This window comes from Anolis carolinensis, unplaced genomic scaffold, assembly GCF_035594765.1.
Source record: "Anolis carolinensis isolate JA03-04 unplaced genomic scaffold, rAnoCar3.1.pri scaffold_11, whole genome shotgun sequence".
In the NCBI taxonomy this organism is placed as follows: domain Eukaryota; kingdom Metazoa; phylum Chordata; class Lepidosauria; order Squamata; family Dactyloidae; genus Anolis; species Anolis carolinensis.
Window position 1 is genome coordinate 6,210,019 of NW_026943822.1, and position 20,926 is coordinate 6,230,944.

The window sequence follows — 20,926 nt, forward strand, 5'->3', positions numbered from 1 at the left end:
GTTTCCATATGTTCAAACGAAACATGCCAAGTACAAAATTCTGCTTTTTGAAATCAGAAAATGGACTAATGTCCTTTTTTAGTTTTACAGTGAAAAATAAATATTTTGTGTTAGATGTTAAGAATATTAAGACAGCTTCATGTCTTTACTTTTTGATCCGTATCTAAGGCGTGTTAGAAATATTTACAATTTTAAAAATGTGCGTCATTTAGGGAAGTTGACTAGAAGGTCAGGCTGACATCTCCTTATTTGGTTATGCTAGTGGCAAGCCCAGATTCACGTGCATGTAATATGTGGAAGGACTTTCATAGCCTCCAGGTGCTGTCTATACGAGTATTCGTGTTTACCAGGAGTCAAACAGATTCCACCAAGTGCCTGCAAAAACAAGATGAAGGTAGAGGCTTTCTAGTGTTTGTTATAGGGAGCTATACCAATTAAGGAATACTTGATACAATCAGTCTAGCTGAGTGATTTGTGCTGAAAACTGTAACGAGTCAGACACCAGCCAATATAAACAATTCAGTTTATTTCAAAAACAACAACACAAAAGAGCCTAAGAAACAACCAAAAGGAGGCTCAAAACACTTTCTCTTCAGTGTGAGATAACAATGTCCAAAAAGAACTCAAAAGACCCAAACTTGGGGTATAATCTGGATTATTCAGGGAAATAATCCAGATTTAAACAAATTTAGTTGAAAAGGCTGGAAACTCACTCCACCTGCTGGCTGGAGCTAAACAAACACATGAAAGCTACCGGCAGTAACCCACAGTGACCAACGGTCACACAATGCCCCAAAACATTGCTAAAGCAAAACCACGTTGTAAAGGAGAAGTCACAGCTGCCACGTCCGGTCCGCGTCGTTAGGGAGAAGTCACAGTCACCAAATTCCAGTCCAAGGTAAACACAAAGAGCCAAAGCGACGGAGGCAAGCCTGCAGCTAATGCATAAAACCAACACAAGACAATCCAGCGTAAACCCACACAATGCCAGCCCCCATTGCCACTAAAAACCCGAGTTAACACTTACGTCCCAAAGCAGTCTTCCAAATACGTCTTCTGAAACAAAGATCCCGAAAAGCGCCCAACAAAACACCTTGCCGATTGCAAAGTTACATTAGCAACAAACTTAATTTTATCTACAAGTCCTCCTCTGAACTTGAGCCAGCCAACGCCCCATCCACAGCTGGTTGCTGCAAATCCTCATCAGAGCTGGAGTCACCCAACGCCCCACCTCCAGCTACGATCTTCTATCCAAACCCATAACTCCACAGGATCCATCTGTATCTCACTAGAACACGTGTTACAGGAGTTTGCTTGTAAGCTGTTAGAAACAACAGCAAGCCCTAAAAACTGCAGTCAGGATGTTGAATGTGGCTGCACTAAGGGAGAATATAGGTCCTGTATTAAAACATCTAAATTATATAAAATTTAGTTAGTCCCTGGTAGTCACTTCAAAATGCGAAGGTAAATTCATTTCTGACTCTTCTCATAATGTACTAAGTCTTGGGAGCTCCCCTGTCATTGGTGCACATTATTACAACAATGCATGCTGACCATGAAATATACTAAGTTCTGTTTGTATTGGCACTGTGGGCAGCATTTCTTTTGAGTCATGAGTTAACCTTCTAGTTAGTGGCTTTCCAGAAAAGGCTTTTCTGGTCTGACAGCTTTGGATTATGCATCAGATGATTCCTGGCAGCTGAGTTAATGTTGCTAAAATAGATAAAAGCAATCCTCTGTGTCCTTTCTTTTCCTTCCCCCTTCAGGTTTCCGTCTTCAGTACATCAGAGACTAAATCTGAGATAACAGGCCATCTGCTTTGGCATCAGGCCGGACCTCTTTCCTTTAAATGTGCCACAGATATTGCTTCCTCCTTTGAACCGAAATGCTTTCATACCGTTCTAGACTGTGGCAGCATCACTGAATCTCATCTGGCATTAGATCAGTTGGGCCCAGTCTGGCATCATTTGCCAAGTTATGGTTACAGAGCTACTTATTTCTTAATTTTCAACAAATAGAGCAGATTAGTAGACATGTTGCAATGTCATGATATCCTGCCCTAGGATATAAATCTCCTTAGAGAGTCTGGTGTCTTAGAAATATATTTAATTCTTTTTTAGGTACATTCCACCTCTGATTTGGGGGAAAAGTGGTCACATCCAGACTGCGCTTTATGGGAAGATGGGGAGAGTAAGATCACCGCATCCTTACGGACTTCGCAAGTACATCACAATGCCAGATGGTGCAACAGCAACTTTTGACCTCTTTGAACCACTAGCTGAACATTGCATTAGAGGTTAGACAACCAACTGTGCCTGTCCATTGTTTGCTGACCTAAAACCATAAGTAAATAATTGAGAAAATAGTAGTGGTACCTTTCATTGCCAGAGGTTACCACATTGTGAATCTGGAACCCATAAAGTGTTGAATATTGTGCCTGGCTTTTAATTTTAGAGTTAGTGCTGCTATGAATCACATATGGACAACTGAATTTTCTCTTTAGACATCGAATATAAAAAGCCATTCCTGTGGGCTGTAAGCAACACTATGCCTGGGATTATAGTCTCTACAACAGCTTGTTTGGGCTACGGGTTTTTCCATTCTTCACTAGAGTTTAATGAAAGCTGAAATCTAATAGAATCGTCAGCATATGTCATAATTTAAAGTGTGATGGTAACAATATACTTGATGTCTATCTGAAGGCAAAGTGTATCTACCTGTTGGTTTTGAATGTTATCCAAATGCTTAAAAAACACTGCTTGGTGCTCTGAATTTTCTATTCTCAGGATGGTTCTTTTGTTGACCAACAGAGGCCTCAGTCTCTAGACATCCTTAAGGAAAATAGTATAGCTCTAAGATTTTAAAAAGATTCTTCTTAACAACTTCATGAATTGGATTTTGTTCAATAAGTGTTTTTCCACTGATTAGTATCTTTGACATTTTCTTTAAAAATCAAGCTTATATTACTTCCAACTGCATTAAAAACTCAGAAGAAGGGAGGGAGTGTAGTATCTTTAACATAATCTTGAAAAAACAAAGCTAAGGATATTTTTCAAATAAGAGTATGTCTTTAGGCCATTGCCTTGTTTTGACAGGTAATTTCTCCTTTTATCCTTCTGAAAAGGCAGCCTGGTATCCTCTTGCTTTTAATGGAATAGGTTCCCTTAGCTAAAGTTACAGAAGGTTTCTTTATGAAGCGTTTCAAAGTAATTCCTTATCAAAATAGTTAGCATTATTTATTGCTTATTTACTTGCCTCATTCTGAGAAAAGAAAAATATTAATCTTATATCAATCTCAATCTCAACTGTTTAAAAAAACAAAACCCAGAAGGGAAGTGAGAACGTAGGGGGAAGTGTTTTAGGGTAGTAATTGAGCTTGTTCGGGGATATTGACTTTGCATGAGGATGATGACGATGAGACAGAAAAAATAATTTATATCCCACCTATTCATTATACAGACTAAGGCTAGAAATCATTAAACAGGGAACTGTTTTGGGTCAGGGCTAGGCTTGTTAGAGTAGATTTAGTTGAAAGAGTATGTGCAGCCAAATATTGAATTAGGAATGGACAGGTTGTGTTTTCTTGTGATAGTACAGTAGAACCATGCCATAATACATTTGCCTAAATCTATTTATAAGTCCCAACTGGAGTAGACCCATTAAATAAACACTTATGTAAGTTCCAGTGGTCTCATGGACATATTGCTTTGTGCTGAAACAATGTGTATGCTGTCTTTGCTGTAATATTTGCTGAAACAAAATACACCCATCAGAGTTTAGTGATTCCTTTTGCTTTCTTTCAAAATCTGTTCCTCCAATTTCTTCTATCATGCAGAAGATATCACAATGGTAATCTGCCCTGGAATAGCTAATCACAGTGAGAAGCAGTACATCCGCACCTTTGTTGACTATGCCCAGAAGAACGGTTATCGATGTGCCGTGTTAAACCATCTTGGAGCTCTTCCGAACATTGAGCTGACTTCACCACGCATGTTCACTTATGGTAAATATGTCTTACGTCTTCTATACTGCCCCTTTCAGCTCTAGTTTGTCTTTGAAGCTGGACAAAGTTCCCTAGCATTAGACACATACCAGAATGAGGCACCTTGAAAGGTTCTCTCAGATCCAATATTTTAAAAATTGCAAATATACCCAATAGCTGCAAGTTCTGCTCCTACGGCAGTAAAACCGTCTTCAGAAGAGCATGAGTGGATTTCACCCTTGCTGCCCTTGTGTTTTCCATCTGTATTGTTTCTTTGTGGATCACTGTGTGTGTTAAAGCACACACCTTTTCCACCTATGTATGATACTAGTGTAATCTACCTGCTGTTGCTTGGGTGTCGGAGCAGCCACTGCCCTCTCTTTAATTCCTTCTTTCTCTTTCCCTGCCCTCATACCTTTTCCCCTTTCCTTTCTCTTCCTTCACCATTTTTCTTTCTCCCCCCTGTCATGGATAAATATGATGTATGGTTTGAATGGAATTGTATATAAGGTGTATGAATGGGGCCTAATTGGGCTGAAGGCACAATTCTAAAAGATAGATGCCTGGAAAACAATTGCGCTCAGGAACTGTAATTAAAAGTTGCTGATGAGAACTGTAACAAATGATTGACTTGACATTGGTGACTTGATTCACTTTTGGGGAATAACTACGTGTTTACATTATCAGAGACAATGGCTCTTTCTGTCAAAAAAATGTTTACAGGGTTCCTTATGTTAAGAAGGAAGTCAACACAAGGCTCCTTACATTTGCCAACACCAGTTAAGGAGAATCAACATCTGCTAGGAACTGATACTAAGCCAGGATGTTTCAGGCTGGAAATACATATTCATTTACAATTTTGGGACAACATCAGCAAGAAATATTGCTGTATAAGAGACCCTCTAATATTCCAAAATTGTGACAGACAGCTGCGCTGTTCACCCGCCATGCTGTTTTGAGAGTGTCAGATCTGTGATGGGAAAGCAGGATGTTGGTCACTTGCCTCCTTTTCTCAAGGGAAGAGAAAGGAGTGTGATTTTAGAGTCATGATACGTTTGCACTAAGGAATCCGTTTCTGCTGTAGGGAAACAGGATTCTGATCCTTGGCATTGTTCTTAGAGGAAAAGGATGCATTTTGGTGTTTTAGAAGTTTTGGAACTGTGCATTGGTAGGCTGTCAAAAAGCAGGGCCTGGCTTAAGCAGGGGCTTCTCCAAGGAGAGAGAAAGGATATGGTAATATTTAGATGAATGGAAAATGTGAATGCTGAGTACAAATGTAACCCCCTCCCTTTGTTTGTTTGTTAACCAATGTAACAGTAGGTTGTGGATTCAGTGTAGTTACATAGAATCTGTATGTCTGTATGTCCAATGTCGGTTTTGTGTCAAAGTTCTAATATACCCTCTCGCACTGAAATTGCAATAAAAAGAACCTTTGTTCAAAAAGTATTCACGACACCCCCTTCCTTCCTTGTTTTTATTTACTGTATTTATATTCCGCCCTTCTCACCCCGAAGGGGACTCAGGGCGGATCACATTACACATATAGGCAAACATTCAATGCCTTTTAACATAGAACAAAGACAAACAAACATAGGCTCCGAGTGGGCCTCGAACTCATGACCTCCTGGTCAGAGTGATTCATTGCAGTGATCCATTGCAGTTGCTCTCCAGCCTGCGCCACAGCCCGAGCCCTTTTTTCCTTTATTTTTTCCTTCCTTCCATCTGTCCGTTCATCTTTTCTTCCTTTCTTCCTTCCTTCCTTAGTCTCCCCTTTCTCCCTTCTCCAACTCTGAGAGGGCCTAACTGACGTAGCTCACTTTGTGGCTCCTTCCTCCTTCCCTCCCTCCCTTGCTTTCCCTTCATACCCATCACCTTTCTTTCCCAGTGACCTCACGGAGGGCCACTTTGCCTAGCTACAGTCAGTCCTTCACTTAGCAACAGCCAATCCAGTGACATCACAAAGGGCCACTGCATTGTCATCTAGCAGCAGCCTTTGTGGGACAGATGGGCTTTAACATCTCTATATAGATAGATTATTGGAAACACTGTCTTTTGAAAATGTGTCAGTGAGCCTTGAAGGGAGGCTGTGATGCAATCAATGTGTGAAGCAAAATTTGCTTGATCTTGTTGTCTGCAGGTTGCACCTGGGAATTTGGATCCATGGTAAGCTACATCCGGAAGACATACCCCCAGACCAAGCTGGTCGTTGTGGGCTTCAGCTTGGGTGGGAATATAGTGTGCAAATATCTTGGGGAGAACCAGGCTAACCAGGAGTGCGTGCTGTGCTGTGTCAGCGTGTGTCAAGGCTACAGTGCATTAAGGTAAGCTTCCCACTAGGAGTCAAATGCTATTGCTGATGGGTTTTGCTTAACTGCCACTTCTGCATACCATATATCTGGGTCTATTGGTCTTTGGGTCCTCTCTGAAGTGATATCAGTTTCTTCCAAATCTTGGACAAACCAGTCCCACCATGTTCTTCATCCTGCCAAGTATTACCGTTTTTTAAAGACTTCCCAGGTCAGGATTTAAAAGTAAGCTAAGGGTTAATGTAAACCAATGTAATGAAGGGAAAATGTCCATCACTGAAAAACAGTCAAGTAGTAGTATATTCCATCACTCACTCAGACAAATATATGGAGTATTTAGCCTTTCCTGTAATGAAATTAGTCTTTGTTTGCGAAGATATTTTATTGGAAATAAATTCATTGAAGTCAGTTATGCTGTAGCAGCTGCATTCACAAAATATCAAATCCTGGCCAAAATTAAGAATTTTTATGTTTAAAATTAAATACTACACAAGTATTTTTGTTTGACGCAAGTGTTAAGCAGTACAGCCAGACTAAGGAAATGCCAGTTTTTGTATAAGCAGAATGCATCTCAATGGAGCTCTGGTTTCTGACTGAACAACAAAGACTCTTTATATTTCAGAATGTGCAGCTGCAGAAATCTTGTGGCAAGATTAAACCCTTAAAAGCAAGAGGATTAGAAATGGGAACAGCATGAGCTTAACATACCGTGTTGTCTCAAAAATACTTTGTCAAATATCAGTTGAACCTGAAAAATGAGGAAGGTGTTGAATCTCACCTTTGCAAATGGCTTAGAATCATAGAATTGTTGAGTTGAGAGAGACCACATGGGCCATCTAGTCCAACCCCGACATGCAGGGAAAGCACAATCAAAGTATCCCTGACAGATGGCCATCCAGTCTCTGTTTAAAAGTTTCCAAGGAAGGAGCTTCCACCACACTCCAAGGCAGAGAGTTCCAATGTTGAACTCTCAGGTCAGGAAGTTCTTCCTAATGTTCAGGTGGAATCTCCTTTCCTGCCCTTGAAACTAAGACCATTGCTCCTAGTCCTAGTTTCCAGGGCAGCAGAAAACAAGCCTGCTCCCTCTTCCTTATGATACTCTTTCACATATTTATACATGGCTGTCATGTCTCCTCTCAACCTTCTATTCTGCAGGCTAAGCCTACCCAGTTCTTTAAGACACTCCTCATAGGGATTATTAATGGTTTCCAGACAGCCACCCTTGTGCCGGCACGACTGCTGACTGACAGTTCAGAGGTTCAAATCTGGGGAGAGTGGGTGAACCCCTTGTGTCAGGTCCAGCTCCCCATGCGGGAACACGAGAGAAGCCTCCCACAAAGATGGTATAAAATTAAAACTTCCGAATGCAACATCCTTGCAGACAGCCAATTGTCTCACACTAGCAGCGATTTGCAGTTTCTCAAGTCGCTTCTGACATGAAAAAAGGTCTCCAGAGCTTTGATCATTTTAGTTACCCTCCTAGGAGCCTCCAGTGGCCTAGGGGATAAAAGCCTTGTGACTTGAAGGTTGGGTTGCTGACCTGAAAACTGCCAGGTTCGAATCCCACCTGGGGAGAGTGCGGATGAGCTCCCTCTTTCAGCTCCAGCTCCATGCGGGGACATGAGAGAAGCCTCCCACAAGGATGGTAAAACATCAAAACATCCGGGCGTCCCCTGGGCAACGTCCTTGCAGACGGCCAATTCTCTCACTCCAGAACCAACTCCGGTTGCTCCTGACACGAAAAAAAGTCACCCTTCTCTGGACACCTTCCAAGCTTGTCAGTATCTCTTTTTAACTCTGGTGCCCAGAGTTGGACACAGTATTCCAGGTAAAGAGGTCTGACCAAAGCAGAATACAAAGGCACCGTGACGTCCCTCGATCTAGACACTAGACTCTTTTGGATGCAGCCCAAAATCCCATTGGCTTTTTTAGCAACCGCATCACACCCTTGGCTCACATTCAACTTGTTCTCCATGAAGACTCCAAGGCCTTTTTTCATATGGACTGTTGTCGAACGAGGCATCTCCCATCCTGTATCTTTGCATTTCATTTTTTCTGTCTAAATGCGGTATCTTACATTTCCCCGTGTTGAAATGCATTTTGATAGTTTTGGCCAAACAGCTCTCTAATCTGTTGAATGCTGATCCTGTCCTCTCGAGTATTAGCTATCCCTCTCAATTTGGTGTCATCTGCAAACTTGATAAGCACACTCTCTAAACCTTCATCCAATTCATTAATAAAGGCGTTAAACAATACCGGGCCCAGGACCAAACACTGCGGCACCCCACTAGTCACTTATTTCCAGGATGAATTGGAACAATTGGTGGGCACACTTTGGGTTCAGTCACTTACCCAATTACAGATCCACCTATTATTATTATTATTGTTATTATTATTATTATTATTATTATTTATTAATTCATTTCTATCCCATTTTTCTCCCGTGGGTGGGATTCAAAGCGGCATACAACATATAAAATTCATACAAATACATCCAACCACAATACATAATCAGTTAAAACATCATATCCTGATATAAAAACCCAATTGACATATCAAATAAAACAATTTAAAAACCTTTGGCATTTGTGTGCATTTAGGGTTGAAGATCTAAGATATCATGGATGGACATGTGGAAATGTTTTCTCTTTGCCTGAAATATTTTGGTCGGGATGATATGCCTACATTTGTCTTGTTGACTAAAGCTTTCAGTGTTTACCGAGTATTTTTCCAGTACAATTTGGGTTAATAGTCCTCTGCCAATATTTGTAATTCCTTATCCTCAAGCAAATTGAGGAAGCACTTGTTGAAACAACTTAAGACTTAGCACTTGACTTGTTTTGCAAGCTCTTAGCTGCCTCATGTTCAGATTCCTGGGAATTTTGTTCCCCCTGCTGGCTAAATCTTTTTTTGCTGCATGTTTCTGGGGTGGTGCTATGCTTTTTAAAAAGGAAGTTTTCAAGATAAAAGTGGTCATAGTGTTTGGTACTCCTTAAAAGAGAAGTTTTGTTTTGGAATATGTTTTCTTTATTTCTCAGTACAGTAGAGTCTCACTTATCCAACGTAAACTGGCCATCAGAACATTGGATAAGTGAATATGTTGGATAATAAGGAGGGATTAAGGAAAAGCCTATTAAACATCAAATTAGGTTATGATTTTACAAATTAAGCACCAAAACATCATGTTATACAACAAATTTGACAGAAAAAGTAGTTCAATATGCAGTAATGTTATGTTGTTATTACTGTATTTACTAATTTAGCACCAAAATATCACAATGTATTAAAAACATTGACTACAAAAACATTGACTACTAAAAGGCAGACTGCGTTGGATAATCCAGAATGTTGGATAAGTGAGACTCTACTGTATTTATATTGGAAACAATAGTGGTAGTGGGTTGAAAGCTTCTGAAATGATGGGTTTCCCTCCTATTACATTTAGGGCACAAGAAACCTTCATGCAGTGGGATCAGTGTCGAAGACTTTACAACTTCCTCATGGCAGATAATATGAAGAAAATAATCTTGTCTCATAGGTAGGTACAGAAGTGTGTTTGTTATCATCTAAATGGACATGAGTGACAGTTTGACCCATGAAGTGCTTCATTTTTCGCTGATACATCACACAGTCCTAGACACTTGGGAAGTGTCTGACACGTGATCCGATACAACAGCCAGCTGAGTGTCTGCTGTGGACCCATCTTGTTGTGTTTCAAATAATAATAATAATAATAATAATAATAATAATATATTTATTTATATCCCACTTTTCTCCCTCACAGGACCCAAAGCGGCTTACAACATATTAAAATCAAATAAACAATAAACAGAGTACATCACAATAAAAATATAAGAATAATAGAATACAAAGATTAAGAAAAACAACTACAGTATATATTCAAGTTCATATGGCATCATATCAAGACATATATTGCACTCTACCCCAGTCCATAACATGATGTTCCTGTCAATCTTCATTAGTTTTCTTCACTAAATTCCTAAACAGGAAGGTTTTTAGTTGGTTCATAAACAAGACAAGGGAGGGAGCTGTTTTAATTTCTTTTGGGAGCATATTCCATAGGGTAGGAGCCGCTGCTGAGAATGCCCTCTCCCTTGTTGATGTCAGTCGCATTTGCGATGGTGATGAAAGTGAGAGTAGGGCCTCCCCTGAAGATCTTAAAGAACGGGCCACTTGGTATGAGGAGTACCTTTCTTCTCTACTATTTTGTTTAGGAATGTCTAGGAAATTGTTTGAAAACTTTGTAATTGTAGCTGTTGAATTGCTTCCTGAGCAAGCCAGGCCATCCTAGGGAAACAGTGTTTGACATTAAGCAACTGTAGCTATGCATAGCAGATCGAACTTGCTGACCCCTGTATGCATGATTACCCTTTGTGTTTATGTTTTCTTGGTCCCTGTTTTTCAGACAAACTTTGTTTGCTGATGGCCCTAAAAGCCCACAAAATTTAATAGATTCAGACCTGAACAGACTTCACACAGCAACGTCTCTCATGCAGATTGATGACAACATCATGAGGTATGCCAAGAATAAGCTTCATGCTCTCGCCTTAGAAATACCCTGTATTGCACTCTTCCTGAATCCAGTGCACTCTTGTTCCCATCAGCCCCAGCCAGTGGATGATGATAATAAAAGTTGGACTCCAGTCCGAAAGGCACACATTTGGGAAAATTGATATGCTGTCATTTAAACCTTTTTGAAATTATCACTTCTGTGAGCACTGTTCTCCACTGAATTCCCAGAAACGTTATATTTCTCTCTCGCTATTTCTGTCTCTCTCTGGTAGTGTTGGCTCTCATTCTGTAAATGGGCAAATCTTGTTGGTTGTTGAGGTTGAGTTGCTGAGCTGATTGGAGTCAGTATGTGACTCTCCTGGGTTTTTTTGGGTTTTTTTTTGTAAAATCCATCTTAGATTATTGTTAAACAGTTTTACTTTAATGTAAGGTAAAGGTAAAGGTTTTCCCCTGACCGACTCTGGGGGTTGGTGCTCATCTCCATTTCTAAGCCGAAGAGCCGGCATTGTCCATGTGGCAAGGTCATGTGGCTGGCATGACTGCATGGAGCGCCCTTACCTTCCCGCCGGAGCGGTACCTATTGATCTACTCACATTTGCATGTTTTCGAACTGCTAGGTTGGCAAGAGCTGGGGCTAACAGCAGGCGCTCATTCCACTCTCGGGATTTGAACCTGGCACCTTTTGGTCCACAAGTTCAGCAGCTCAGTGCTTTAATGCACTGTGCCACCAGCCACAAGTACAAGCTTGGATTCACAAGTATTTCATTCAGCACACACCCATGATTCAGTTTGGTTTAGGCATCGTATGCCACTCCCCTAGTAGGATTTGTACTCCTTATGTCTTAAGCTCTTACTGCAAGCTCATAGGAGAAAGAAGCTTTTATCTGTAAGAAACAGACTTTTGCCAAAGGAAATGCATGAATTTCTTCATATGCTGTTGTGTTAACAATGGAAGCCTGTTGTTGTTTTCCCCTGTTGTGGGCCATATTCCCTTGGGGAGGTACTTGGTTAGTGGTTGTGGGGCATGAAGGCACAGTACAGTTAGCCAAGTGCCTCAGATTTCCCGTCCTTATCTCACCGTTTTAGAAAGCAAGTTAAGATTGTTTGATCAGTTCTTACAACTTCTTATGCATTGTATCACATAGCTGAACTTCTCTTGGCGTTTCAAGGGTAGGTGTTCCAGTGCCAAATGATACCTTTTGGTAGTCTTAGGTAGAAATTAGATTATACCTTCCTTGATTAGAAATAGTTTCCCATACTTTGTAACACACCAAGCCTTGTTTATAGCAATAAAACAGGAAATCAGAAGATTCCCATTATTTCAGCTTAGTATTACCCTTTGTAAGACTTGTATTTCCCAGAAGGCAAAATAAGAGTTGCCAGACCTCTGTCTCCAGCTTATTTTTGCTTCTGCTGTTGGGAATACTAAAACCTATATTGTGGATAAAAATGGTAGATGGCTTGTTTGGTAATGGCCTGCACAAAACAATATTTGGGACTGAAGGGAGTGATTGAACCCTGATAATAAATCAGTATTATGAGATTCATTTCAAAGATGATCAAGTGATAGTGCAAATGGGAGTCTTTTGTTCTCAGATGAAATAGGAGTCTGACATGGAAGAAGTTTGTTCTGCATGTTCAGAAAGGAATTTGAATGTGTCTTAAGGAGGGGCTTGCCATCCATTTCACTTCTCAAATTGCAGCTGGGATGGCTAATCAGAAAGCATGTTCAAAATATTACATATAGCTGTGTATGTTTATCTTCTCTACCATTTATCCATCACGCTGCTTCCTTGTTTGGTGCCTTATTCCCTCAGTAACAGTTCTTTTAAGTAGCTCTTCTAAACTTTATTGATGAGTCCTTCCTGAATGTGAATGAGTTTAGCTATTGTACTTGGTAACTTAAGAACAGGAAAAATGTGCAAATAGTTCTGTGATTTCTGGATGTTTCATTAAATAGTTCCTTCTGAATCCTGGTCAGATATCATGTTTTAAAATACACTGAAATGTCATACTAATTCTGTGTATCCAAATCCAGGACTCTTTTTTAACAGTGCTATTGGAGTCAGAAGAAAATTGCATCTGATTCCATGGGAAGAAATCTCTCTCATGCACTTTCTTTCTTTGTGTCTCAGGAAGTTCCATGGCTACAATACCTTAAAGGAATATTATGAACAGGAGAGCTGTCTGCATTACTTGCACAGAGTGAGTTGCCATAATAAATACTGTTACTTTGGTTCTCTTTAGTGGAATCGAATATTTTATGCACTATTTTGACATATGCCTTTTAGGTGGGTATGCATGTTAAATTTGGAATCGGTTGTGGAGGAGGCCAGTCATTTAGAATGACTCCTGAAATGTAAATATAGCTGCATAAATGACTTGCTATTTTGATCACCCACTCATAAACACACACAGCGATTGTGAATCAGTGAATTAGAAAATGGCACTTTGCACTATAATTCTTAAAAGAAATTTTATTTTAAAAAATGCACTAACGATAGGACAACCTCAGCAGAGTCTGTTCCATTGTTTTTTTTTAAAAAAGGCTTTGGAAGAGACCTAGTGCAAATTGAAGAAATCGCTCCAAACGGCACCCAAGAAAAAACTAATGGGAGGACATAAAGCCAACAGAAACCCACAGAGCTGTTTCCATGCAAGAACAATGTACACTTCTTTAGCTAGGCCAGTCTGGAAAAGCTCCTTGTTGTTCAGAGAAAGAAATTCAGACTTAAGCATTATTAATCACTCCTTTTTGTGTGTGTTTGCAGATCTATGTTCCACTCTTGTTGGTGAATGCTGCTGATGACCCTCTGGTACACGATAGTCTCTTATCAATCCCAAGAGCCCTCTCAGGTGAGCGGAAAGCTTCGAAGGGAGGGGTTCTTTCCAAGCCAGATTGTAGTGTGAAAGAATTCCATTGTTCTGCTGAAGACTGAATTCCAGCAGTCAGCAAGGCAGATTAATGCGTTGCGATGGTCTAATGATAGGATTGGGGATGCATGAATGAATGTAGTGTTTTCACTAACAGACTTTTTTTAACGATTTTGTTACATGTGGAGTTGCTCATATTTTTAATAGCACAATCAATGTTTGTATAACCATGCAACCACGCAGGAGCATTAGAATTTAATATTTAACATAAGAGAAATAGATCAAGGGGATTAAAAAAAGGTAAAGGTTTCTCCTGATGTTAAGTCCAGTCGTGACCGACTCTGGGGGTTGGTGCTCATCTCCATTTCTAAGCCAAAGAGCCAGCGTTGTCCATAGACATCTCACAGATCATGTGGCCATCGGCATGACTGCATGGAGTGCCATTACCTTCCCGCCGGAGCGGTACCTATTGATCTACTTACATTTGCATGTTTTCAAACTGCTAGGTTGGCAGAAGCTGGAGCTAACAGCGGGCGCTCACTCCGCTCCTGGGATTTGAACCTGGGACCTTTTGGTCGGCAAGTTCAGCAGCTCAGTGCTTTAACACACTGTGCCACTGGAGGCTCCACAAGGGGATTGGGTGACCTGATTTCTAGAATGGGCTCTGGGAGGAACCCAGGACAGACTGTTGCTGTTTTCGATTGCAATCCTCTATCTCGAATAATGCAGCCTTTTTATTTATGTAAAGTATTTCCGTGTCACCTCCCAGCCTGAAGGGCTCCTGAGCTAATAGAAAAATAAAAACCAATTAAAGCCATACAAAGATAACATTTTAAAAACACATTAAAATACTCTTTAAAAACTGCTAAAAGCAATCCAAAAACGTCCTAAAAATCAATTTTGAAACAGTTAATAATGAATTTCTTCAATTCTAAGATGCACATCTTTTCCAGTATAAACATCTCCAAAAATGGGATGCATCTTCAAATCGCAGGTGTATCCTATGTATTTATGGTGGTGGAGGAAATGTAGTTAGGGTGCATTTTACAATCAGTGGTGTCATACAGTTGAAGAAATACGGTAGCAGAAATTTCCCCATGCAGAAGAGCCCCATTTGGGTTTCCCGCTTTAAAGAGATGGGGCCTAACTTCCTTGACTAGGGTGCTGCTACGGCAAAAGCTATGTTGGATGTTTTCACCAATCTAATTTTGACATCTTCTCATGATAGAACATTATGACAGTATTCTTAGCTGCATGTTAAGTGTGTGTCCCAGAGGAGCCTTTCTTCCCCTCAAACTTGGGACAGGATTAATCACAGGCAAAGAGGTTTGTTGAGACGCAGAACCATAGAATCACAGAGTTGGAAGAGACCCCAAGGACCATCCAATCCAGCCCCCTTCTGGCATGCAGGAAAAGCACAATCATACACCCCCAACAGATGGCCATCCAGCCTCTTTTTAAAAGCCTCCAAAGATAGAGCTTCCACCAGACTCCTGAGGCAGAAAGTTCCACTGTTGAACAGCTCGTACAGTCAGGAAGTTCTTCCTAATGTTCAGGTGGAATCTCCTTACCTATAATTTGAACCCATTGCTCTGATTCCTAGTCTCCAGAGTAACAGAAAACAAGTCTGTTCCCTCTTCCTTATGACAACCAGACGACTGATTATGGTGTTCTAAATGTTATTTTTTACTCTTTCAGAAAAGCGGGAGAATGTCATGTTTGTTTTGCCGTTGCACGGAGGCCACCTGGGTTTCTTTGAGGGCGCAGTACTCTTTCCCGAGCCCCTCACCTGGATGGATAAGCTTGTGGTGCAATACGCCAACGCCATCTGCCAGTGGGAGAAGAACAAATCTCAGTGCTCCGACACAGAACAGTCATCTGGCCAAGAATAAATGATCCCAAAGAGGCTTCAGGCTCTGTCACCTTAATCCTCCTCTTCTGGAAATCTTTCCTTCTTCCCCTTCTTTTCCAGGCCTGACTTCTTCAGCATTTTGACCTTTGGCACTGGACCACTGTGGTTCATACCAAAGCGGAGTTTGCTACGCAAGGAGTCGATGCCTGGCTTTGAGCAACTTGAGAGTTTGTCTGAATGTTTGTGGCGCTCTCATGCATTGAGAGAACTGATTCGCTCTGTGGGTGGATTGCTGTCCGTAGCTTGCTTCAAGATTCTGAATACCTTCAATGACAGAATCCTAATGAAAGTGACAAGCGGTACCAGTACTCTTGGCTCTCTGCTCACTCTTTCTCTGATGAAGAAACAATCTAGAAATAACCTTATCTGGTTTTCTGCAAAACTTGTATATCTGTCAGCAGTGTGAGTTATGAGTGCCATTCTCTTTGTCCTTGCGTTTCCCCTTGCAGTAAGAGGGGCGTTTATATCATTCATAGAAGAAATCAGCGGCTTTCTTCTGCAAGTAATCGGTGACCACAAAACATGGGAAAGGATACGGAGTCTTGACAAAGGCTGTTGCCCTTTGTGATAAACGCACTGCTGAGGTTTAGATTGCATTGGAAATGTTTGGAGTGCTGTCTGCACTTGAGTTGCTCCAGGGTTTTGGATCAACGGCATTGAGTCACACGTTTTGTCTTTTATGTTCGGATTTCACACCTAGATTGTTCTGGATTCCTCAGTCCCTTTTCTGTTACCTCTTGGGACTAAACAAGTAGCCTTGTGATACTTTGCCTTTTCTAATGTAAGGAATTTTACTTTGGCACAAGACTTTGTGTGCTCTTAAACCCAGGCCTTTTAACACAGTCTGTGAATGGAAGGGAGTTGCTATCAGCCTGTGGATCTTTTGTTTCCATTTTTCTTTCAAGAAACTCGATAGCAAATCAGTGTATGTGCCCATAGGAGCAGAGAAAGTAAAACAAATGAGTTCCCAAACTTTTATTTTCAGGCACCCGTTCTTCCCTTAAGAATATTGGGGTTTTGGTGTCAACGATGTTGAACAGCTAGAAATATTTCTGTATTAGCTGCCTCTGCTGTTTGTGGGTTCCATAGGACACTGCTATGAGTCGGCTTGTCCTCATTGTATTTCAGCAGGAGGACATTGGTAGGATATTGTGAATGTTATATTAGGAAGGGATGCAGTGAAGAAGCAGCCTCATTTTCCTGAAAGAAAACTTATCAAAGGAATTGTAACTAAGAGAATTTTGAACATCTAATTGTGAGATGATTTTATTGAGACCATGGAAGTCTTAGGTTAGACTCTGCTTCTCTTTCCCATCCCTCCTTATGGCTCCATTCCTCAATTCTCTGTCGCAGCAGTTCTCTCCTCAGAAGCCCCTCTGTCATTTAGCACTTTATTATTTTGAACTTTGGTTTTGCTACCTAGGCACTTTAGTTTACAGTGCCCGTTTGCCTGTTTGCTGTCCATGGGCATGAAGCCTTGGGTTCTCTGCGGAGCATCTTGGACCAGCTTTGACGTTAGAGAGATGTCCCTTGTGTTTGGGAGGGCAGCTGTTTTTCTTTAAGTGAGCAATAATTAGGTTCTTTTTTCAAAGGTGCATTCCTCACATCAGGGTTTCAGATTTCTTCAGCCTTATTTGTCCTCTTGGCAGACGGTGTGACCTAAACACCGATTTCCTAGGGAGAGGTGGCAGGCTCTACTTCTCCTTCAGACAGAACGAACGGACCAAGCTGAAAGATGCTTGGTTTGTCCAGTGTGCTTAAGGCTTTCTTTCTCCGTCCCTCCCAAAATGTAGGCTTTTGTGTTGTATCTCAACTTATTCTGTGTTGTCTTTGGACATTTCCTGCATATCCATAAATGATCAGATCCCTATATAAGGATCCTAAAAATGTTGTGTGGAGCTGAAGTAGTGATCTGTGATGGTTAGGGAATACTAAGTATTTCTTTTCCGCTTGAGCAGAATAGGTGTTTAAAGTAAATTGGTTTGTTACAGTATAAAAAACACGAGTTAATGGAGCTTATTTATTCCCAGTGGGCTTTACAAAGTGATTTGAAAGGGAGTCTGCTATTGGCTCCTTTCGTGTCAATATCAAAGATAGTAGTTTAGCCTCCTCCAGAGTATAAAGCTTTTACTTTTAGCAGCCAACAAGACCTGTTGCTGAGAGCCACCTTCCTCCTCAGTCTCACTTTTCAAAGAGAGCAGAAAGAAAATGGCATTTACTTCTGCATAAGAAATATCTTCCTTGGTTGCAGTGGAATTGAACAAATTCTCACCTGAGAAGACAAACAGGATTCTTTGCAACTCAAGGCTTTGCCTACCCTTTCCCTGCTGAAGGACAGCATGAAGGTCTGTTCAGAAGCACTCCTATGGTCCATTGGGTTTCGGTGCACATAAGAAAAGCCACATATCCCTGCCTTTTGTGGCATTTTTAAACTCAGGGATGATTATCGCTATGCCTCTATCTAGCCTTTTCAAAGAGGAACTTGTGGTTTTAAACGCTTTTGAATAGAAGACAAATGCAACAAATCTCTCTGAGGTTGTGTTCATGTTTAAAAGGAAGTTTTGTCTAGATAACATATGAAACAAAGAGAGGGTCCAAATTCTCACTCGCTGGATTGCATCCCAGACTAGACAAGGAGAAAAGGAAAGTAGGCAGCTTACCTGGAAAACTGAGGATCTGCTGTTAGTTGGACACCAAGTAAAACTACATAAAACAATAAAGTGAAAAGACCCGGTGTAGGGAAAAGAAGAGGATGGTAATCACTTGAGAAGCACAAATCAAACCTTTTTATTTTTGAAAAGTAAAATAGACATGATTCTAAATCACTGGTAATTCCCAATGAGATCCAATTGTTGCTGCTACTCATCATCTTGCTGAAAGAGATTGAAAAAGAAAATTTACACTGGTTGAAATACTTATTTTGCCCCAAACTTTTTTTGGGGGGGGAGGGGTGTATAAATTGGACCTGACACTGTTTTTCCTCTGGGAAGACAATAGTGATGAGATTTATTTTCCGGGGACAAAATTCTTCTTAGGCATAACTTACTTGTTATGGTTCCTGTCTGAAGGCCATTTCTAATAGCATGTAGCAGCTCAACTTGACTTATTAATGGGAGGTGAACACTGCCTAATGTTTCCTTGGGTGAAATCCTTGCATCCAAATCATTGGTACTCAAAGATGTTGGTTTAGATCTAAACAAATTGTGGGCGTCTACCTGCTGTTGAAGTTTGACTCCAATTTGCAACTCCATGGTCTCTCATCAAACTATATTGGCTAGAATCGATAGGAGTTGCCATCTAACTATATTATAAGAGCCACATGTTCTCCACTCCTTATCTGGAAGCAATCATGTTTACAATTCTGTACCATACATGTGGCAAATACATTTTGTTTAAAAAAACATGTTTGATCCTTTTTCTCTTGGCGGATGTGCTCCTACTGTCAGCCACAGTCATCTCCAAAGGACATGCAGATGGATGTTAATAGTTTTCCTTGAATTTTACTGTTTTGCCAGTGTAAGGTCAATTTTGTCGGTCTTCGTTTGGGGTTACTTCTGGCTTCCTGAGACTTTTATCATATAGAACATGCCTCTATAGGGAGACGCACAAAGAGGCTCCAGTTTTTTGTTTTAGTCAGCTAGCAGCTACAGCAGCAGTAACTAGGAAGACGTTTGGAAGTGTCTTAAGTCGCATCTCCTCTTTGCCTGTTTCTATTGGCAGTTTCCCTCTGGGGTCTTAGTGCATATCAGGTCCACTTATTGCAGCTGGAAACAATGAAGGTAAAAGGGTGAGTGTGGAATTGAGGGTCATTTGCTCAAAGAGCAAGGCTCAATTCAGATGTGGGGATGCTCTAAAGTGCTCCTGGAATTTGTGGCCTTTGTAAACATCCTGTTGTGCTGTCTACAGACGTTCCTCTCTTGAATTATTTTCTTAAAGTCTGCTTTTCTCTCAAAAGGGTCTTTGTCACGGACGCATTGCGAAATGAAATGAAATGATCTGGGTGGGAAAATTGTGTCTTTTTGATTATCAGTAACTGTACTGTATCATCTTTAAAGTATGCCATGTTTTGTTCGTTTTTTGCTGGTTACACGAAAGGGCACAACCATGAAAGGGCAGCATTTGCTAAGCTGGAACTGAGAATTGGCTCCTCTCCTTTCAGCTTTTCCCCCCTTTTCCTCCTCATTTTTGGCAAATGGGAGCGAGTCTCCCTATTTTTCCTTCCAGGCAGGAATCCTCCGTTCTTGGGACCACCATGCATTCTTCTAGGACAACCCATTGCCTCCTGAGCGATGGCTCTTGCCATTCAGCATCAATACTCTTGTGCCAGTAGCAAGATATGCTTTTTGCTATGTGCATTAATGTCTCTGCAGAAAGCCTTGCCACTATGGAAGGAAGTTCCACTTCATATCAGAGAAATTACAGAAGCAATGCCTGTTCAAGCATTAACACTGATTCAAGCGACTCTTTTGAATCAGAAACCTAAAGCACCTAAAGCTGGCATCTGGGTTGATCCACGGTTGTGTTCAGTCCCCTTGAATCTATGCCCGCCCAAGCTGATTTCATCACAGCTGTCTTTAGTAGTCAGTGCATAGATTCATTCTAGACAGTCTCTCTTCTCATTTCAGAAAGCACAACTTTTCAAAAGAGAGGTTCGTTTTTTCTTCTGGACTTAACTAACCAGAGGGATATCTCCAAACACCTCAGGAAGCTCGACCTGTACCTGTGCACTCTTTGATTTCTGTCACTGCAGCTGCCTTATCAGAGTGAGAGGAGTGTGAGGCTTTTTTGTGTTTGTTCCTTGCTTTAAAAAAAAAGTCTACTTTGGCAATTTTTTGCTTCCAAACAGACTTTTTGGAAACCGCCACTTCCACATTCCTAATTCCTTTGGAAACAAAAAAAAATGCTGCCCTGAAAAGGTTTCATGTCTGCGAGCGACTCTCGTTGCCGCTGGCTCCTTGTCGGATTCTTCAGGGCCAGTTGTTTTTGGGATGGAGATTTGCAACTAGCAATGCAATTTTTCTAAATATGCTTAAGGTTTCGAGTTTTTCAAAAAAGCGTGTCCTTGATATTTTTTTTTCTTTTTTGTGTTCTGTGTGTGCTAAACGGAGGTCATTGCGGAATAGAGTAATTTTGTTACATTTGATTCAATGGATTTCTTTGCTTAAAAAAAATAAAGACCTTACTGAGTTCATAACAAGTTCTGATGTGTCATTCCTGTTTTCTTCAGGCTTTAAAAGGGGATGGACAAACCTGGGGGTGTGGGGTCCATTTTATGTTCTTTAGTGGGAATCCAAAAGTTAATGGCTGAAAAGCCTCCAG

At 40.8% G+C, this 20,926-nt stretch overlaps 1 protein-coding gene across 1 annotated transcript in view; it reads left to right on the forward strand.

The window, feature by feature from the left end:
- abhd2 (abhydrolase domain containing 2, acylglycerol lipase) overlaps positions 1-20,804 on the forward strand; it is a 34,526-nt gene extending 13,722 nt beyond the window's left edge. The window contains exons 4-11 of the mRNA XM_008120171.3: positions 2,121-2,296; positions 3,836-4,003; positions 6,120-6,303; positions 9,734-9,826; positions 10,715-10,825; positions 12,957-13,026; positions 13,593-13,677; positions 15,394-20,804. Coding sequence (XP_008118378.1) covers positions 2,121-2,296; positions 3,836-4,003; positions 6,120-6,303; positions 9,734-9,826; positions 10,715-10,825; positions 12,957-13,026; positions 13,593-13,677; positions 15,394-15,587 — 1,081 coding nt within the window. The 3' untranslated portion in view covers positions 15,588-20,804. The remainder of the gene's footprint in view (positions 1-2,120; positions 2,297-3,835; positions 4,004-6,119; positions 6,304-9,733; positions 9,827-10,714; positions 10,826-12,956; positions 13,027-13,592; positions 13,678-15,393) is intronic.
- Positions 20,805-20,926: the final 122 nt, after the last annotated feature.